At 49.9% G+C, this 12,636-nt stretch overlaps 1 protein-coding gene across 1 annotated transcript in view; it reads left to right on the top strand.

Moving 5' to 3' along the window:
• The first annotated feature begins 390 nt into the window (after positions 1-390).
• LOC138807042 (cadherin-1-like) overlaps positions 391-12,636 on the top strand; it is a 76,578-nt gene continuing 64,332 nt past the window's right edge. Inside the window, exons 1-2 of the mRNA XM_069992615.1 lie at positions 391-562; positions 1,392-1,506. Of these exons, the coding sequence (XP_069848716.1) occupies positions 512-562; positions 1,392-1,506 (166 nt within the window). The 5' untranslated portion in view covers positions 391-511. The remainder of the gene's footprint in view (positions 563-1,391; positions 1,507-12,636) is intronic.

The following is a 12,636-nucleotide window of genomic DNA, read 5'->3' on the forward strand; positions in this document are numbered from 1 at the left end:
CGTGTGCCTGCTTAGCAAGCACAAAGGTTAGTGTTTAAACACCAGTAGTGCCAGGAAAAAAAAAAAAAAAGATACATTTTGAACTCAGGTCTTCGTGACTCATTCGCAGGGTCGGGATTCGAACATGGTGGAGCCATAGCCCGGGAAGGCGGGGGCGGGGCGCGGGGGTCAATAACCCTCCATCCTACCCAGAGCGGACCAGTGAAGTCCCTGCCCAGGCTGGGGTGGGTGGAGCCTGTCCCGGAGCCCGCCTCTCTCCCGCGGCTTGCGCCAATCATTGGCTGTGGCCCGCAGGTGCACCCTCAGCCAATCAGCGGCCCCGAGGGCGTGGCTTTCGAGGCACACCTGGGCGCCGCTGCCCTGCCTAGAAGCTTACTGGCGTCGGGAGCCGCAGAGCACCTGTGAGCACACGGAAGCCCCGGCCAGGCTCCAGCCGGTCCGAACCTCACCGGACCTCACCGGACCTCCGCCGGCGCTCGGCACCGCCCGCCCGCCCGCCCGCCTGCCCGCCATGGGCGCTCCGTGCCGCCGCCTCTTTGCGCTCCTGCTTCTGCTGCTGCAGGTACGTCGGGTTCCCTGCCTTGGAGGAACACTTTCCGACCCCACGCTCGGTGCCCCTCGCCCGGTTTCCCTTCCTCTTTCCGGCTATCCCCGTTTCTCTTCTTCCAAGAAAGTTTTGACTCGGGAGATCGGGAGGCTGCGCGGGGTCCGCGCGAGCGCGGCTTCTCCCCCCCCGCCCCCCGCCGGCGCCCAGGTGTGGGGAGGGCGGCGTCGCGGTGCAGGCCGGGGCCGGCCGGGGGGTGGGAAGAGGGGGACCCCAGGTGCTGCGGCGTGGGCTTGGGGGCGGACAGGGGCGCGTGGAGCAGGACCGGGCTCGGCGTGTGAAGAAGGGAAGCCCCGATTCAAGTAAAGGGGGGGGGGGCGGGAGTTGGGGGGCCGATCGTAGAGGTTGGGGAAGTCAAGGCACCTGCCGCGTGGGGAGGGGGTGCGTGGAATTAAGGCACCTGCTGTGCTCGCAGGACTAAGGGCGCCCTGGGCTAAGAAAGAGGGCGGAAGGCGTTCGGGGAACGGGACGGGGAAGTGGGATTGAAAGCGATCTTGTTTGGAGGAAAGTGTGGAGGCCGCGAGGAAAGAGTGGGCTGGGTCGTGGGCGGCGGGCCCGCGGCCCCCTCGGTGGGAGTTCCTGGGGGAGGTGGGGGCAGGTTTCGGGATGGGAGCGGCTGACGTCGCTGTCTGCCCCGGGATGGGGGGCGGGCGGAGCGGATTCCCATAGTCCCGACGCCCGGGGCGAGGGAGGCGCGGCCCTGTTGGTTTCGGTGTGGGTAGGAGGGAACCCCCCCCCATCCCCGCAAGTCACCTGGCTCTGTACCTTTCCCCCTCTCCCCCGCTAGGTCTCTGCGAGTCTCTGCCTGGAGCCCGGGCCCTGCTACCCTGGCTTTGGTGCCGAGAGCTACACGTTCCTGGTTCCCCGCTGGCATCTGGAGAGAGGCCACGTCCTGGGCAGAGGTGAGGGCGGGGCGCCGGTGTCTGCGGGCGGGGTGAGGTGGGGTAGGGGAAGGGGCCTGGAAGTTGGGCACCCGGACGCTTGGGTTGGATTGGAGTGCGCTCGCCTCTCGCTGAATCCAACGACGGCTCCTTGGAATTTACACAGATTTGTTGCTGGGGGGGGGAGGGTGTCTAAACTTTGGCGGGTGTGGTTGAGATCGCCCTGTCTGGACAGCTGAGCTGTAAAGGGGCAAAGGTGGGTGAGAACACTGCCAGGTCATCCCTACCCCTGGTAGGATCCTGGCCGCGTAGATTATTGCAAAACCTGTTGGGTGGAACCGTGGGACGGGAGCGTCCTGTGTTTCATCGATGGTGGGAGAAACTCAAAGCAGGAGTCCACTTGTCCCAGGGTCATGTAACTGGGCGGATCAGGCTGCTGGGGCCCCTTTGTGTACTCTGGGGATGGGGGTGGGGTGTTCGCCGAGACACCTGCTCTTGGTTACCAGGACTGTGGCTTTTAGTCATAGAGATGGAAACATTTTGATATAGGTACTATTTCACCAAAGAATAATGACAAGTTTTTTTTTTTTTTTTTAAGCAGAAAAGCTCTGACTCAGGTTGAAAATGCATACAAACACTCAATGTATTTCAGGCCTTATCACAGTGATAATCTAGAGTTTTCTTTGTTCTACTTCACTGTTGGGAAGTACCAGGAGCTAGGGAAGGGACTAGTATCTTGTCTGGATGCATTCATTCCCAGGTGCTTACTTTTGTATCAAAATCTTTATTTCTGATGCTGGGATAAGTATCAGAACAATGAAAGGTACTTTAAAAAAAAAAAAAAAAAAAAGAGAGGGGCTGGGAAGGTGGCTCAGTGGTAGAGCGCTTGCCTTGCATGCATGAGGCCCTGGGTTCGATTCCTCAGCACCACATAAGCAAAAAGAAAAAAACCGGAAGTGGCGCTGTGGCTCAAGTGGTAGAGCTCAAGCCTTGAGCTGAAGAGCTGAGGGACAGCGCCCAGGCCCAGAGTTCAGGCCCCACTACCAACATAAAAACAACAACAACAACAACAACAAAAACCCTTACATTTACACACACACCCCTGGGAACTTCCTGATCTATTTCTTCTTCTAGCCTTTGGCCATATGAGAAATCTGTGTGGCCACATCTTGGTGTTGGATAAAATTTTGTTTTGAACATGGGAAGTTGTTCCAGCATTGGGGATTGTGATTTACTGATGTTGAAGCTTGACTGATTAACTCTGAGACTAGGCTGTGCCCTGTGGGATCTGAAAGGCAGTGTTATCCTGTCTGCCCAACACTGGAATGGTCAGTGATTTCTCAGCCAGTTTCTCTCTCTACTCTGCTTTATATTGGCTGGCCCAGGAGTAAGCTGAGACATGGGCACTGGGACATTCCAGCCCAGCCCTTCTAATCCTATGTGCTGGTAGGTTGTCCTAGGGTCCCCTTAGGAGACCAGGCTGTGGGACACAGGCAAGTGAGGGGAAAGGTACAGAGCCAGGTAGGGTGGTCTGGGCTATTTTGAAGGGCATCAGTGGGTAGTGACAAGTAGTCTGTAGAAAGAGGCCATGTTGGCCCAGGTGAAGGAGTAGGGTAGGGCTAGAAAGGGGAGTGTGTGTGTGAGGGTATGTTGGAAGTGTCTCAGTGTAAGTGATGGGTACTTTGTCTTCCAGGTGCCAGGACATTTGGTAGTATCCAAGGTGGGGTTAGCCTGTGTTTTGTTTTGTCCTGGGTGGTGCTGTAGGGATCAGAACCAGCCAGGGTGTCAAGCATGCTACCAGGTGCTCCTCTGTCTACTGCTTTGGCTTTTACTTTGCCCATCTAAGCTTTTGTGGCTGATGAATATTCACATAATATTTTATTATGAATAACAACTAGTATTCACTTTGCTTCCCCCTTGCCCCCCCCCCCCCACATCTGGGGTAAGCTGGGGTAAGTCATATTTTACCTGAGTCCATCTTTACAAATCCTCCGGAGGATGGATTCCGAGAGACATAAAGTGATTTTCTAATTTGCCAAAGGATCGGCAATTAGTCATTTACTTCCTCTTTCCTTTTAATTATCTAAAGGGGGGGGAGGGAAGGAGGAAAGAAAGAAGGAAGGAAGAAAGAAAAAAGAGGGAGTTTGGGAAATTAGTGTCCATTGTGAAATAGAGGACCCAGGTGTTGATGGAAGGGGCCTCTGAGCAGGTGGTGGAAATGGAGCAGTTCCTGGTGGAGGCATGGCCTGAAGCTAGTGGCTTGGGCTAGGGAAGCGGCCTCCACAGGGCATCCCACAAGTCTGGGTGTCTATGTGGCTAGTTGTAGTTCTGTTAAGTCTATAGCTCGCTCCAACAAATTTCTTTCTTTTATTTTGGTCCAGTCGTGGGGCCTGAACTCTGGGCCTGGGCGCTGTCCCTCAGCTCTTCAGCTCAAAGCTAGTGCTCTACCACTTGAGCCACAGCGCCACTTCCGGCTTTTTTCTTTTTGCTTATGTGGTGCTGAGGAATCAAACCCAGGGCCTCAAGCATGCAAGGCAAGCGCTCTACCACTGAGCCACCTTCCCAGGCCCTCCCTCCCCCCCAACAAATTTCTTGACATTGAACTTTTCTTGGTCTTTCTGCCCTGTGGGCTCTCATTGGGCCTATTGAATGAAAACACTCTAGGAAAGATGTGTTCTTCAGCCAAAATCACACATTTGATATCAGGAATTGGCTTTGAGATTTAACTAGGCTAGATTTTAGGAAGGTGGCCGCACTCTTTGGATGGTCAGGGGAAATGTGACAAGGAGGAAGGTGACATTGGTACCAGGTTTAGCTGTAGGCTTCCATGGAAAACTTGCTGCCTGAGAGTTTGAAAATGAGGAACCTGCCTCCCAGGCCTCAAGTTCAAATCCTAGTGCATACATGCAAGCACGCACGCGTGTACACACACACAATAACACAGCACAGGTAGCTGAAGGGCCACAAGCAGTGTTCGGGCTGAACTAAGAGGACTCTGGGATGATTCCTTTGCTTAATGAATGACTGCAGTTTTGGTTTCTTGTTTATTCTCTTGGTTTTTCTTTAGTTTCTGGAGCAGAGACTATTTAAAAAAAAAAAAAAGCACAAGCTGTGTGTGGCTCATACCTATAATCTAGCACTTTGGAGGCTGAGGTCTCCTGATCATGAGTTCTAGGTCAGCCTGGGCTACTTAGGGAGACCTTGTCACAACAACAGAACAACAGCTTCACTATAAAGTGATTCTTTAGAGGTATTGATCATTTTCATTTTTCTTTGCACAGACAGGCTGGAGAATGCAAGTTAATAGACAATTTGGGAACTTAGAGGTCTTAACCTAAAAACAGGATTTAAAAAAAAATTTTCTTTTCCTACAATCTGATTTCAGACACACAGGACCCAGATTTTTGGCTCAGTCTTTTGACTGCTTGATGGATTGAGCTGGCTCACAGGTGTGGATTAAGCCCTTTCCCCGCACCCTGCCTCCCTTCTTAAAGGCTGTGTTGAAAGCTGGTGTGAATGGCACACAGGCCCCTTAATTCAGCTGAAGTTGACAAAGTCCAACAGGGAAACCTGCCCTGGGATCACCTTACACCATCAGTCCCCACTCTGTACCCTCAGACTTCTACTCCATCTCCCCAGTCACTGGTGTCTGTGTCATATGCATAGTTTCTCAGGAAAGGAGACACTGGGCTACACTCCCACCCCTCTCCCTGGGTTTCCTTCTACAGTGCTGGACACACACAATCCCAGGCCCTGCAAGGCCATTTAAGGAAAGGCGGCGGCTGCTTGCAGCCAGGTGGCTATGAAAATCCCTGTTTGCTATCTGGGCCTTTCATTGGTCCAACCTTTTCTTCTAAAAGACTCACCTTGGTGTCTGTTACACGCTGTCTTCCAAGCGCAGCCTCAGATAAGCCAGACGCTAAGCAATCACCTCCCACATCTTCCAGAATCTGCCAAAACCCTAAAATCCCCGAGAGGCACCTGTCACAGTCCAGACGGTTTCTACTCTGCTGTGCCGCCCTCCCCCTCCTGTCAGAGCTTGAGGCTTTCCAAAGGAGAATGAAGTCAGTATAGTTTAGGGTAGCTCAGTGAGCATATGCAGGTTTGAGGTGTAACCACTAGCCAAGTGACTTGGCACTTACCACTTCACTGCTGTGAGGCCCAGTTTCCTCATCTGTAAAATGGGTGTGGTGTTGTCTTTTTTTGTGTGGGTGTGGGGATGTCTTGGGGCTTGAACTCAGGGCTAGGGCACTGTCCCTGAGCTGTTTTGCTCAAGGCTAGTACTTTACCACTTGAGCCATAGAGCCCCACTTCCTGCTTTTTTGAGTAGATTATTGGAATTGAGAGTCTCATGGACTTTCCTGCCTGAGGCTGGCTTCATTCAAACCCCGATCCTTAGATCTCAGCCTCCTGAGCAGCTAGAATTGCAGGTGTGAGCCACCAGTGCCCGGCTTGTGTTGTCTTCATCTAGCTAAGATTTGGGGCATCTGGGGGTGAAAGGATCCATGAAAGGATCCATCGCATCCATGCCAGGGGACCATGCAGAGGCAGGCAGGCAGGCACAGGAGAAAGATTATTACAAGGTTTATTAGAGGAACCATATTTCCCCTGGAGAGAGAGAGAGCACATGGCAGCCTCCCCTATAGGTTAGCAGCTGGGTCTGGGGGGTTAGGAAGTGAGGTAGATGGGAGTTTAGGTGGGTCTGGGTGGAGAGAGGGAGGGGCCAGCTGTGAGGTGGGAATACCAGGGCAGGGAGGAGCTCAGATCTGGGTCGAGCTGAGGACCAAAAGTGGGCATCATGCTTACAGGGGGTCCACATTCATTTAAGTTGACAAAGGGAGTGCCTATTTTATATTAACAGTAGGCTTAGGTAGATCCTCGGGTTAAGAATGAATAAAGAAGCTATGGCCAAAGTGGTGGTGTAGCTCAAGTGGTAGAGTGCTAGCCTTGAGCTGAGGAGCTGAGGGAAAGCGCTCAGGCCCAGAGTTCAAGCCCCACTACTGACAACAACAACAACAACAAAAAGATATGGCTAAATATAAGTGGAGCTTTGAGTGAATTCAAAGAAAGCATTAAAAAAAATCATTAAGTAAGGCTCACCCCTGTAATGTCAGCGCTCAGGAATCTGAGGTAGGAGGATCAAGTTAAAGGCTGGCATGGGCAACATCACGAGACCCTGTCTCAAAAAAATAAATAAAGGGAAGATCATTAAATGATGGCTAGTAGTCACAGAGCAATAGTAAGTACCCATCTTGTTTTGAACAAATGAGTAGCCTGGTGAATAAATATTTCCTGCTTTGTCCTTATACTCTGTTCTGTGGTCTCAGCATCCCTGGAGGTTAATTGGAAAAGAGCAGGAAGAGTTGGTTTGTTGGAAGGTTCTTACTTGCTTGGAGGGGCTCTGAGAAGCTCTGTGTCCTTAGGCAAACTAGTTTATGGAGGCCAGAGAAGGGAGACCTCAACCCTGAATGCCATTTGTAAGTGGTGTGTGTGTGTGTGTGTGTGTGTGTGTGTGTGTGTGTGTGTGTGTGTGTGTGTGTGTGTGTGTGTGTGTGTGTGTGTGTGTGTGTGTGTGTGTGTGTGTGTGTGTGTGTGTGTGTGTGTGTGTGTGTGTGTGTGTGTGTGTGTGTGTGTGTGTGTGTTGTTGTTTATCTTTGATAAATTAGAAAGGAATTGATGGCTGAGCTCTGGTGGCTCATGCCTGTAATCCTAGCTGCTCAGGAGGCTGAGATCTGAGGATCGAAGTTCAAAGCCAGAAAGGTGAGGGAAGTACAATGAGACTCTTAACTGGAGAGTTAACTACCAGAAAACCGGAAGGGGTGCTGTGGCTCAAAGTGGTAGAGCACTAGCCTTGAGCAAAAGAGCTCAGGCCCTCAGTTCAAGCCCCATGACAGATTGCCCAACAGCTGCCCCCTTGTCGTTTTCTTGTCTTTCTCCTCCTCCTCCTCCTCCCCTTCCCCTTCCTCCTCCTCCTCTTCCTCCTCCTCCTCTTCCTCCTTTTTTTTTTTTTTTGCCAGTCCTGGGGCTTGAACTCAAGGCCTGGGCACTGTCCCTGATGAGCTTCTTTTTGCTCAGGCTAGCACTCTACCACTTGAACTTCTGGCTTTTTCTGTTTATGTGGTTCTGAGGAATTGAACCCAGGGCTTCATGCATGCTAGGCAAGCACTCTACAACTAAGCCACATTCCCAGCCCCTGCCCCTCTTTTGGTAAGTTTCCCTTTTACTTTTTTTTTTTTTTGAACCCAGGGCTTCATGCATGCTAGGCAAGCACTCTACAACTAAGCCACATTCCCAGCCCCTGCCCCTCTTTTGGTAAGTTTCCCTTTTACTTTTTTTTTTTTTTTTTTAAATCGGTTGTGGGTCTTGAACTCTGGGCCTGGGCACTGACCCTCAGCTCTTCAGCTCAAGACACAGTGCCACTTCTGGTTTTCAGGTGGTTAATTAGAGATAAGAGTCTCATGGACTTTCCTCCTGGGCTGGCTTTGAACCATGATTCTCAGATCTTAGCCTCCTGAGTAGCTAGGATTACAGGCGTAAACCACTGGCACCCGGCTTCCTTTTACCTTATATATTCCTAGCTTATGCTTGCTACAGTCGGTAAGATGTTGGATGGATTTTCAGTGTGTCAGTTCCTGGAAGAATTACTGGGAAATGTCTGTATTTGAAACTCTAGGAGTGACAAGTGGTAGAGTGCTCAGTAAGTGTGAGGCTTCTGTTTTCTCTCCTGGTTGGAAAGTTCCCCATTTGCTTTCCCCTGCTCAGCAAACCAGCCAAACCAGTTTCCTCACTCTCCTAACAGCTCTTGTGTTAAGCAAACACTGCTGAGCTAACACAACCAGTACCGCCCTGCACCCTGTGCCTTTGTTGGAAAGGGAGAGTCTGTGCCTTTTCCTTGCTGGCCACCAGGTCACATACATGCACAGGGCAGCTCTGGTGTGGGTTCGCTGCGGACTGGGGTGGGGAAGTTAGATTGGCTTAGTTGGTCAGTGCTGCCTGGTTTTGAGAAGTGTTTCATCATATACAAGGATGATGTTCTGCTTTCCTATTGCCAGAATTCTGTGGCTCACAATCTGGGTGAGGAACGAGTCACCTGGGAGGTTTCACAAGTGCATACTCACCCTCCTGTAAATTCTTTAACTTTTTTCTTTTTTTTCTTGCCAGTCCTGGGACTTGAACTCAGGGCCTGGGCACTGTCTCTGAGCTTCTTTTTGCTCAAGGCTAGCACTCTACACTTGAGCCATAGCAATACTTGGGCTTTTTCTGTTTCTGTGGTTCTGAGGAATGGAACCCAGGGCTTCATGCGTGCTAGGCAAGCACTCTACCACTAAGCCACGTTCCTAGCCATCCTGTAAATTCTTAATCCTGAGCTCTGAGGGCTTTCTGTTTTGGACTTAGCTTTTTGTTTTTAAGGAATTATCATTCATTAGTTGTTCTTTGGAGTTATTTATTGTGACATTTCCATCTATCCATATAACATACCCCATCAAACTCCTGTCTCAGCCAAGTGCTGGTGGCTCATGCCTGTAATCTTAGCTATTCAAGAGGCTGAGATCTGAGAAGCTCAGTTTAAAGCCAGCCAGGGCTGGAAACTCCATGAGACTTTTTTTTTTTCTGGTCCTGGAGCTTAAACTCTGAGCCTGGATATGGTCCCTGAGCTTCTTTTGCTTAAGGCTAGCACTCTACCACTTGCCACAGCACCACTTCCTGCTTTTTCTGGGATTAATTGGAGATAAGAGTCTCACATACTGTCCAGCCTAGGCTGGCTTTAAACTTCGATTCTCAGATCTCAGCCTCCTGAATAGCTAATATTACAGGCATGAGCCACCAGCACCTGGCTGGTGGCTCTAAGTGGTAATGGGCTAGCCTTGAGCGAAGTAGCTCAGGGACAATGCCCAGGCCTGAGTTTAAGCCTCATGACCTACAAAACAAAATCAGAAGCAAAAAACAGAAACACCTAACTCTTCTCTCCCTCCCCCTTAAACCAGTTTCCACAGGTTTCACTGTTCTATTTTCATACTTCAGCCATATTCACCCTCTTTCACCCCCACCCCACCCTCCAACATGGCCTAGTTTACTGATTCTCCCCCCTTTCCCCTCCATTTTAAAGCACAGAATAATTTTGCAAAGGGGTTTCACCGTAATAATTTGTACATGTGTGTATTATAATTTAGTCAGATTCACCTCATCTATTGCTTTGTCTTTCCTGGTCCAGTCTCCACAATCCTGCTATTACTCAGTAGCTGTTGGTGAGTTTTCCTTATGCTATTTCTATACCTTTGTTTGAGACTGGGTCTCTCTGTCAGTCTGGAAGCAAGACTGACCTCCAACTCTCCTCCTGCCTCTTTCCTCAGTGCCTGCCACCCATTCTTTGCCCTGGAAAACCCCAGGGTTTAGGTCACAGGTATTTGATGAGTAAATATCTGGTGCCAGCTAGGTGTGGGCCTCTGGTGGCCAGCCAAGGATCCAAGGGCGCCTTTGACCAGAAGGAATAAAGTGACCATGTCCCTCTGAGTGTTCTGAGGACACACAGTTGAATGGATGGGGTGGAGGAGAAGCAGCCTGTGTACCCCAGACTTAGATCCAGCCTCTGCCCCAGGTAGATTCCAGAAAAATCTATGAACATGTGAGCATGTGCGTGCTGGCCAGTAGTGGGGACTGAACTCGGCCTCATGCTCTCACTTAGCCTTTTCATCTCAAGGCTGACATTCTATCTCTACTTCCTACTTTTTGCTGGTTAATTCATCTGGATAGATACTGAGAGGGAAAGGGACTCCAAGGAAAGGAAATGGATTCCCAATAATTCATCCCCAAAGAAAGGATCTGGATCTGGGCCTTCCTAGACCAGGAGAGAGAGGGTCAGGTCCACTGCTCACTTAATAGGCAGAGTTTAATTTGAATAAAAGAGTACAAAAATATTTCTTCTCCAGAAGCTGGGTGCGGTGATGGCTGCTCGTCATTCCAGCACTTGGAAGGTAGGGGCAGGAGGATCTACATAGATAGTGAAGAAAAGTTTAAATATGGCTCAGAGTGAAAACTCTCTGTTCAGCCCAGGTGAAAACCCAGCTCTTTCCCAGGGCGCAGGTAACAAGTAATTTCTGTTACCTGACTGTATTTGTTGTGTATTCCTTCCAGGGTTTCCTTGTAGAAATAACAAAGCTCGTCTTGGGGTGTGGTTCGGTGGTAGAGTGCTTGTCTACCATGCAGGGTGCCCTAGGTTCCATTCCAGCACCAAAGAAAAGCAGACACAAAACCTTCATCCATCTCTCCACCGTGCCTAGACTTTGCAGGTCTCCTTCACCCCTGTCTCCTACCCCTACCTACCTCCCAAACTGACTTTTGCATCTCCCTAATTTTAATTGTGAAATTAAAGTTCAGTCTTATTTATCTAGCTATTTTTGGCCTGTTCTCCCTCCCTTCCCCTCTCCCCCCTTTTTTTGTTGGTCATGGAGCTTGAACTCTGGGCCTGAGCACTGTCCCTCAACTCTTCAGCTCAAGGCTAGTGCTCTATCGCTTGACCCACAACGCCACTTCCTAATTTCTGAGTGGTTTATTGGAGATAAGAGTCTCACAGACTTTCCTGCCCTGACTGGCTTTGAACCCCGATCCTCAGCCTCCTGAGTTACTAGGATTACAGGCCTGAGCCACTGGCACCCAGCTTCCCTCCCCCTTTTTTTTTGTGCCTATACCGAGGCTTGAACTCAGGACCTGGACATTATGCCTTAGCTTTGGTTTTTTTTCGTTTGTTTGTTTGGTTTTTTTTTTTGGGGGGGGGGGGGTCCAGTCGTGGGGCCTGAACTCTGGGCCTGGGCGCTGACCCTCAGCTCTTCAGCTCAAGGCTAGCATTCTACGACTTGAGCCACAGCGTCACTTCTGGCTTTTTTCTTTTTGCTTATGTGGTGCTGAGGAATCAAACCCAGGGCCTCCGGCATGCAAGGCAAGCGCTCTACCACTGAGCCACCTTCCCAGCCCCTTAGCTTTGTTTGTTCAATGCTGGCACTCTAGTTGAGCCACACTTCCGCTTCCAGCTTTTTGGTGGCTAGTTGGAGATAAAAGTCTCATAGATTTTTCTGCTCAGACTGTCTTTGAACCTTGACCCTTAGATCTGAGCCTTTTGAGTGTCTAGGGTTGCAGGTGTGATCTACTGGCACCTGGCTCTTCTTTTTTCTTTTTCTTCTTTCTCTTTCTCTCTCTTTCTTTCTTTCTTTCTTTCTTTTCTTTCTTTCTTTCTTTCTTTCTTTCTTTCTTTCTTTCTTTCTTTCTTTCTTTCTTTCTTTCTTTCTTTCTTTCTTTCTTTCTTTCTTTCTTTCTTTCTTTCTTGAGGTAGATTGTCATTGTATAGATCAAGCTGACCTGGACTTCCTCAGACTCCCACTCCTAAGAGTCCTTCTTGGAGGAGAGGCTCCCAAAGGAGAATGTGTCTGTGCCCCAGGAGCTCAGGAGCCAATGGGGCCCACTGGAGCTTTTGGACCTGTTCCCCACAAGTAAGATTGTAAATAGCAGTGGACATAGAGCCTAGTGGTGTAATTTGCCATGTCCTAGATAATAATTAGTTAGGTTTGTAATTAAGAGAGCTTGTAATAGCTGATAGCTTTTCAGATTTATTTTAACTGGGCAAGTTCAAGACTAAGAGGAGTACCTGTTTTTGTGGTTTGGCGCGCAAGCATGCAAGTATATCTGATGTGTTTCCAAAGGAGATGGTGAAGATGTGGCTGCAGCTGCTTTCTGGTCTCCTTTATTCACCCTGTCTCAACAGTCTCTTTTCCTAGTACTCCAAGTGACTTTTTCTTTTTACCAGTCCTGAGGCTTGAACTCAGCCTGGGTGCTATCCCTGAACTTGGTTCACTCAAGGATAGCCCTCTGCCACTTTGAGCCACAGCACCACTTTCAGTTTTTTGGTGATTAACTGAAGAATCTCATAGACTTTTCTGCCTTGGCTGGTTTTGAACCACGATCCTCACATATCCTCACATCTTAGCCTCCTGGCATGAGCCACTGGTGCCTGGTGACTTTTTGTTGTTGGTGGTGGTCGTGGGGCTTGAACTCTAGGCCTCGGCACTGTTCCTGAGCTGTTCAGCTAAGGCAAGTGCTCTAGCACTTGAGCCACAGTTCCACTTCTGGTTTCCTGCCCGGGCTGGCTTTGAACCACAATCC

The sequence above is a fragment of the Dipodomys merriami genome, unplaced genomic scaffold (genome assembly GCF_024711535.1).
Source record: "Dipodomys merriami isolate MVZ:Mamm:240054 unplaced genomic scaffold, mDipMer1.0.p SCAF_41, whole genome shotgun sequence".
NCBI lineage: Eukaryota > Metazoa > Chordata > Mammalia > Rodentia > Heteromyidae > Dipodomys > Dipodomys merriami.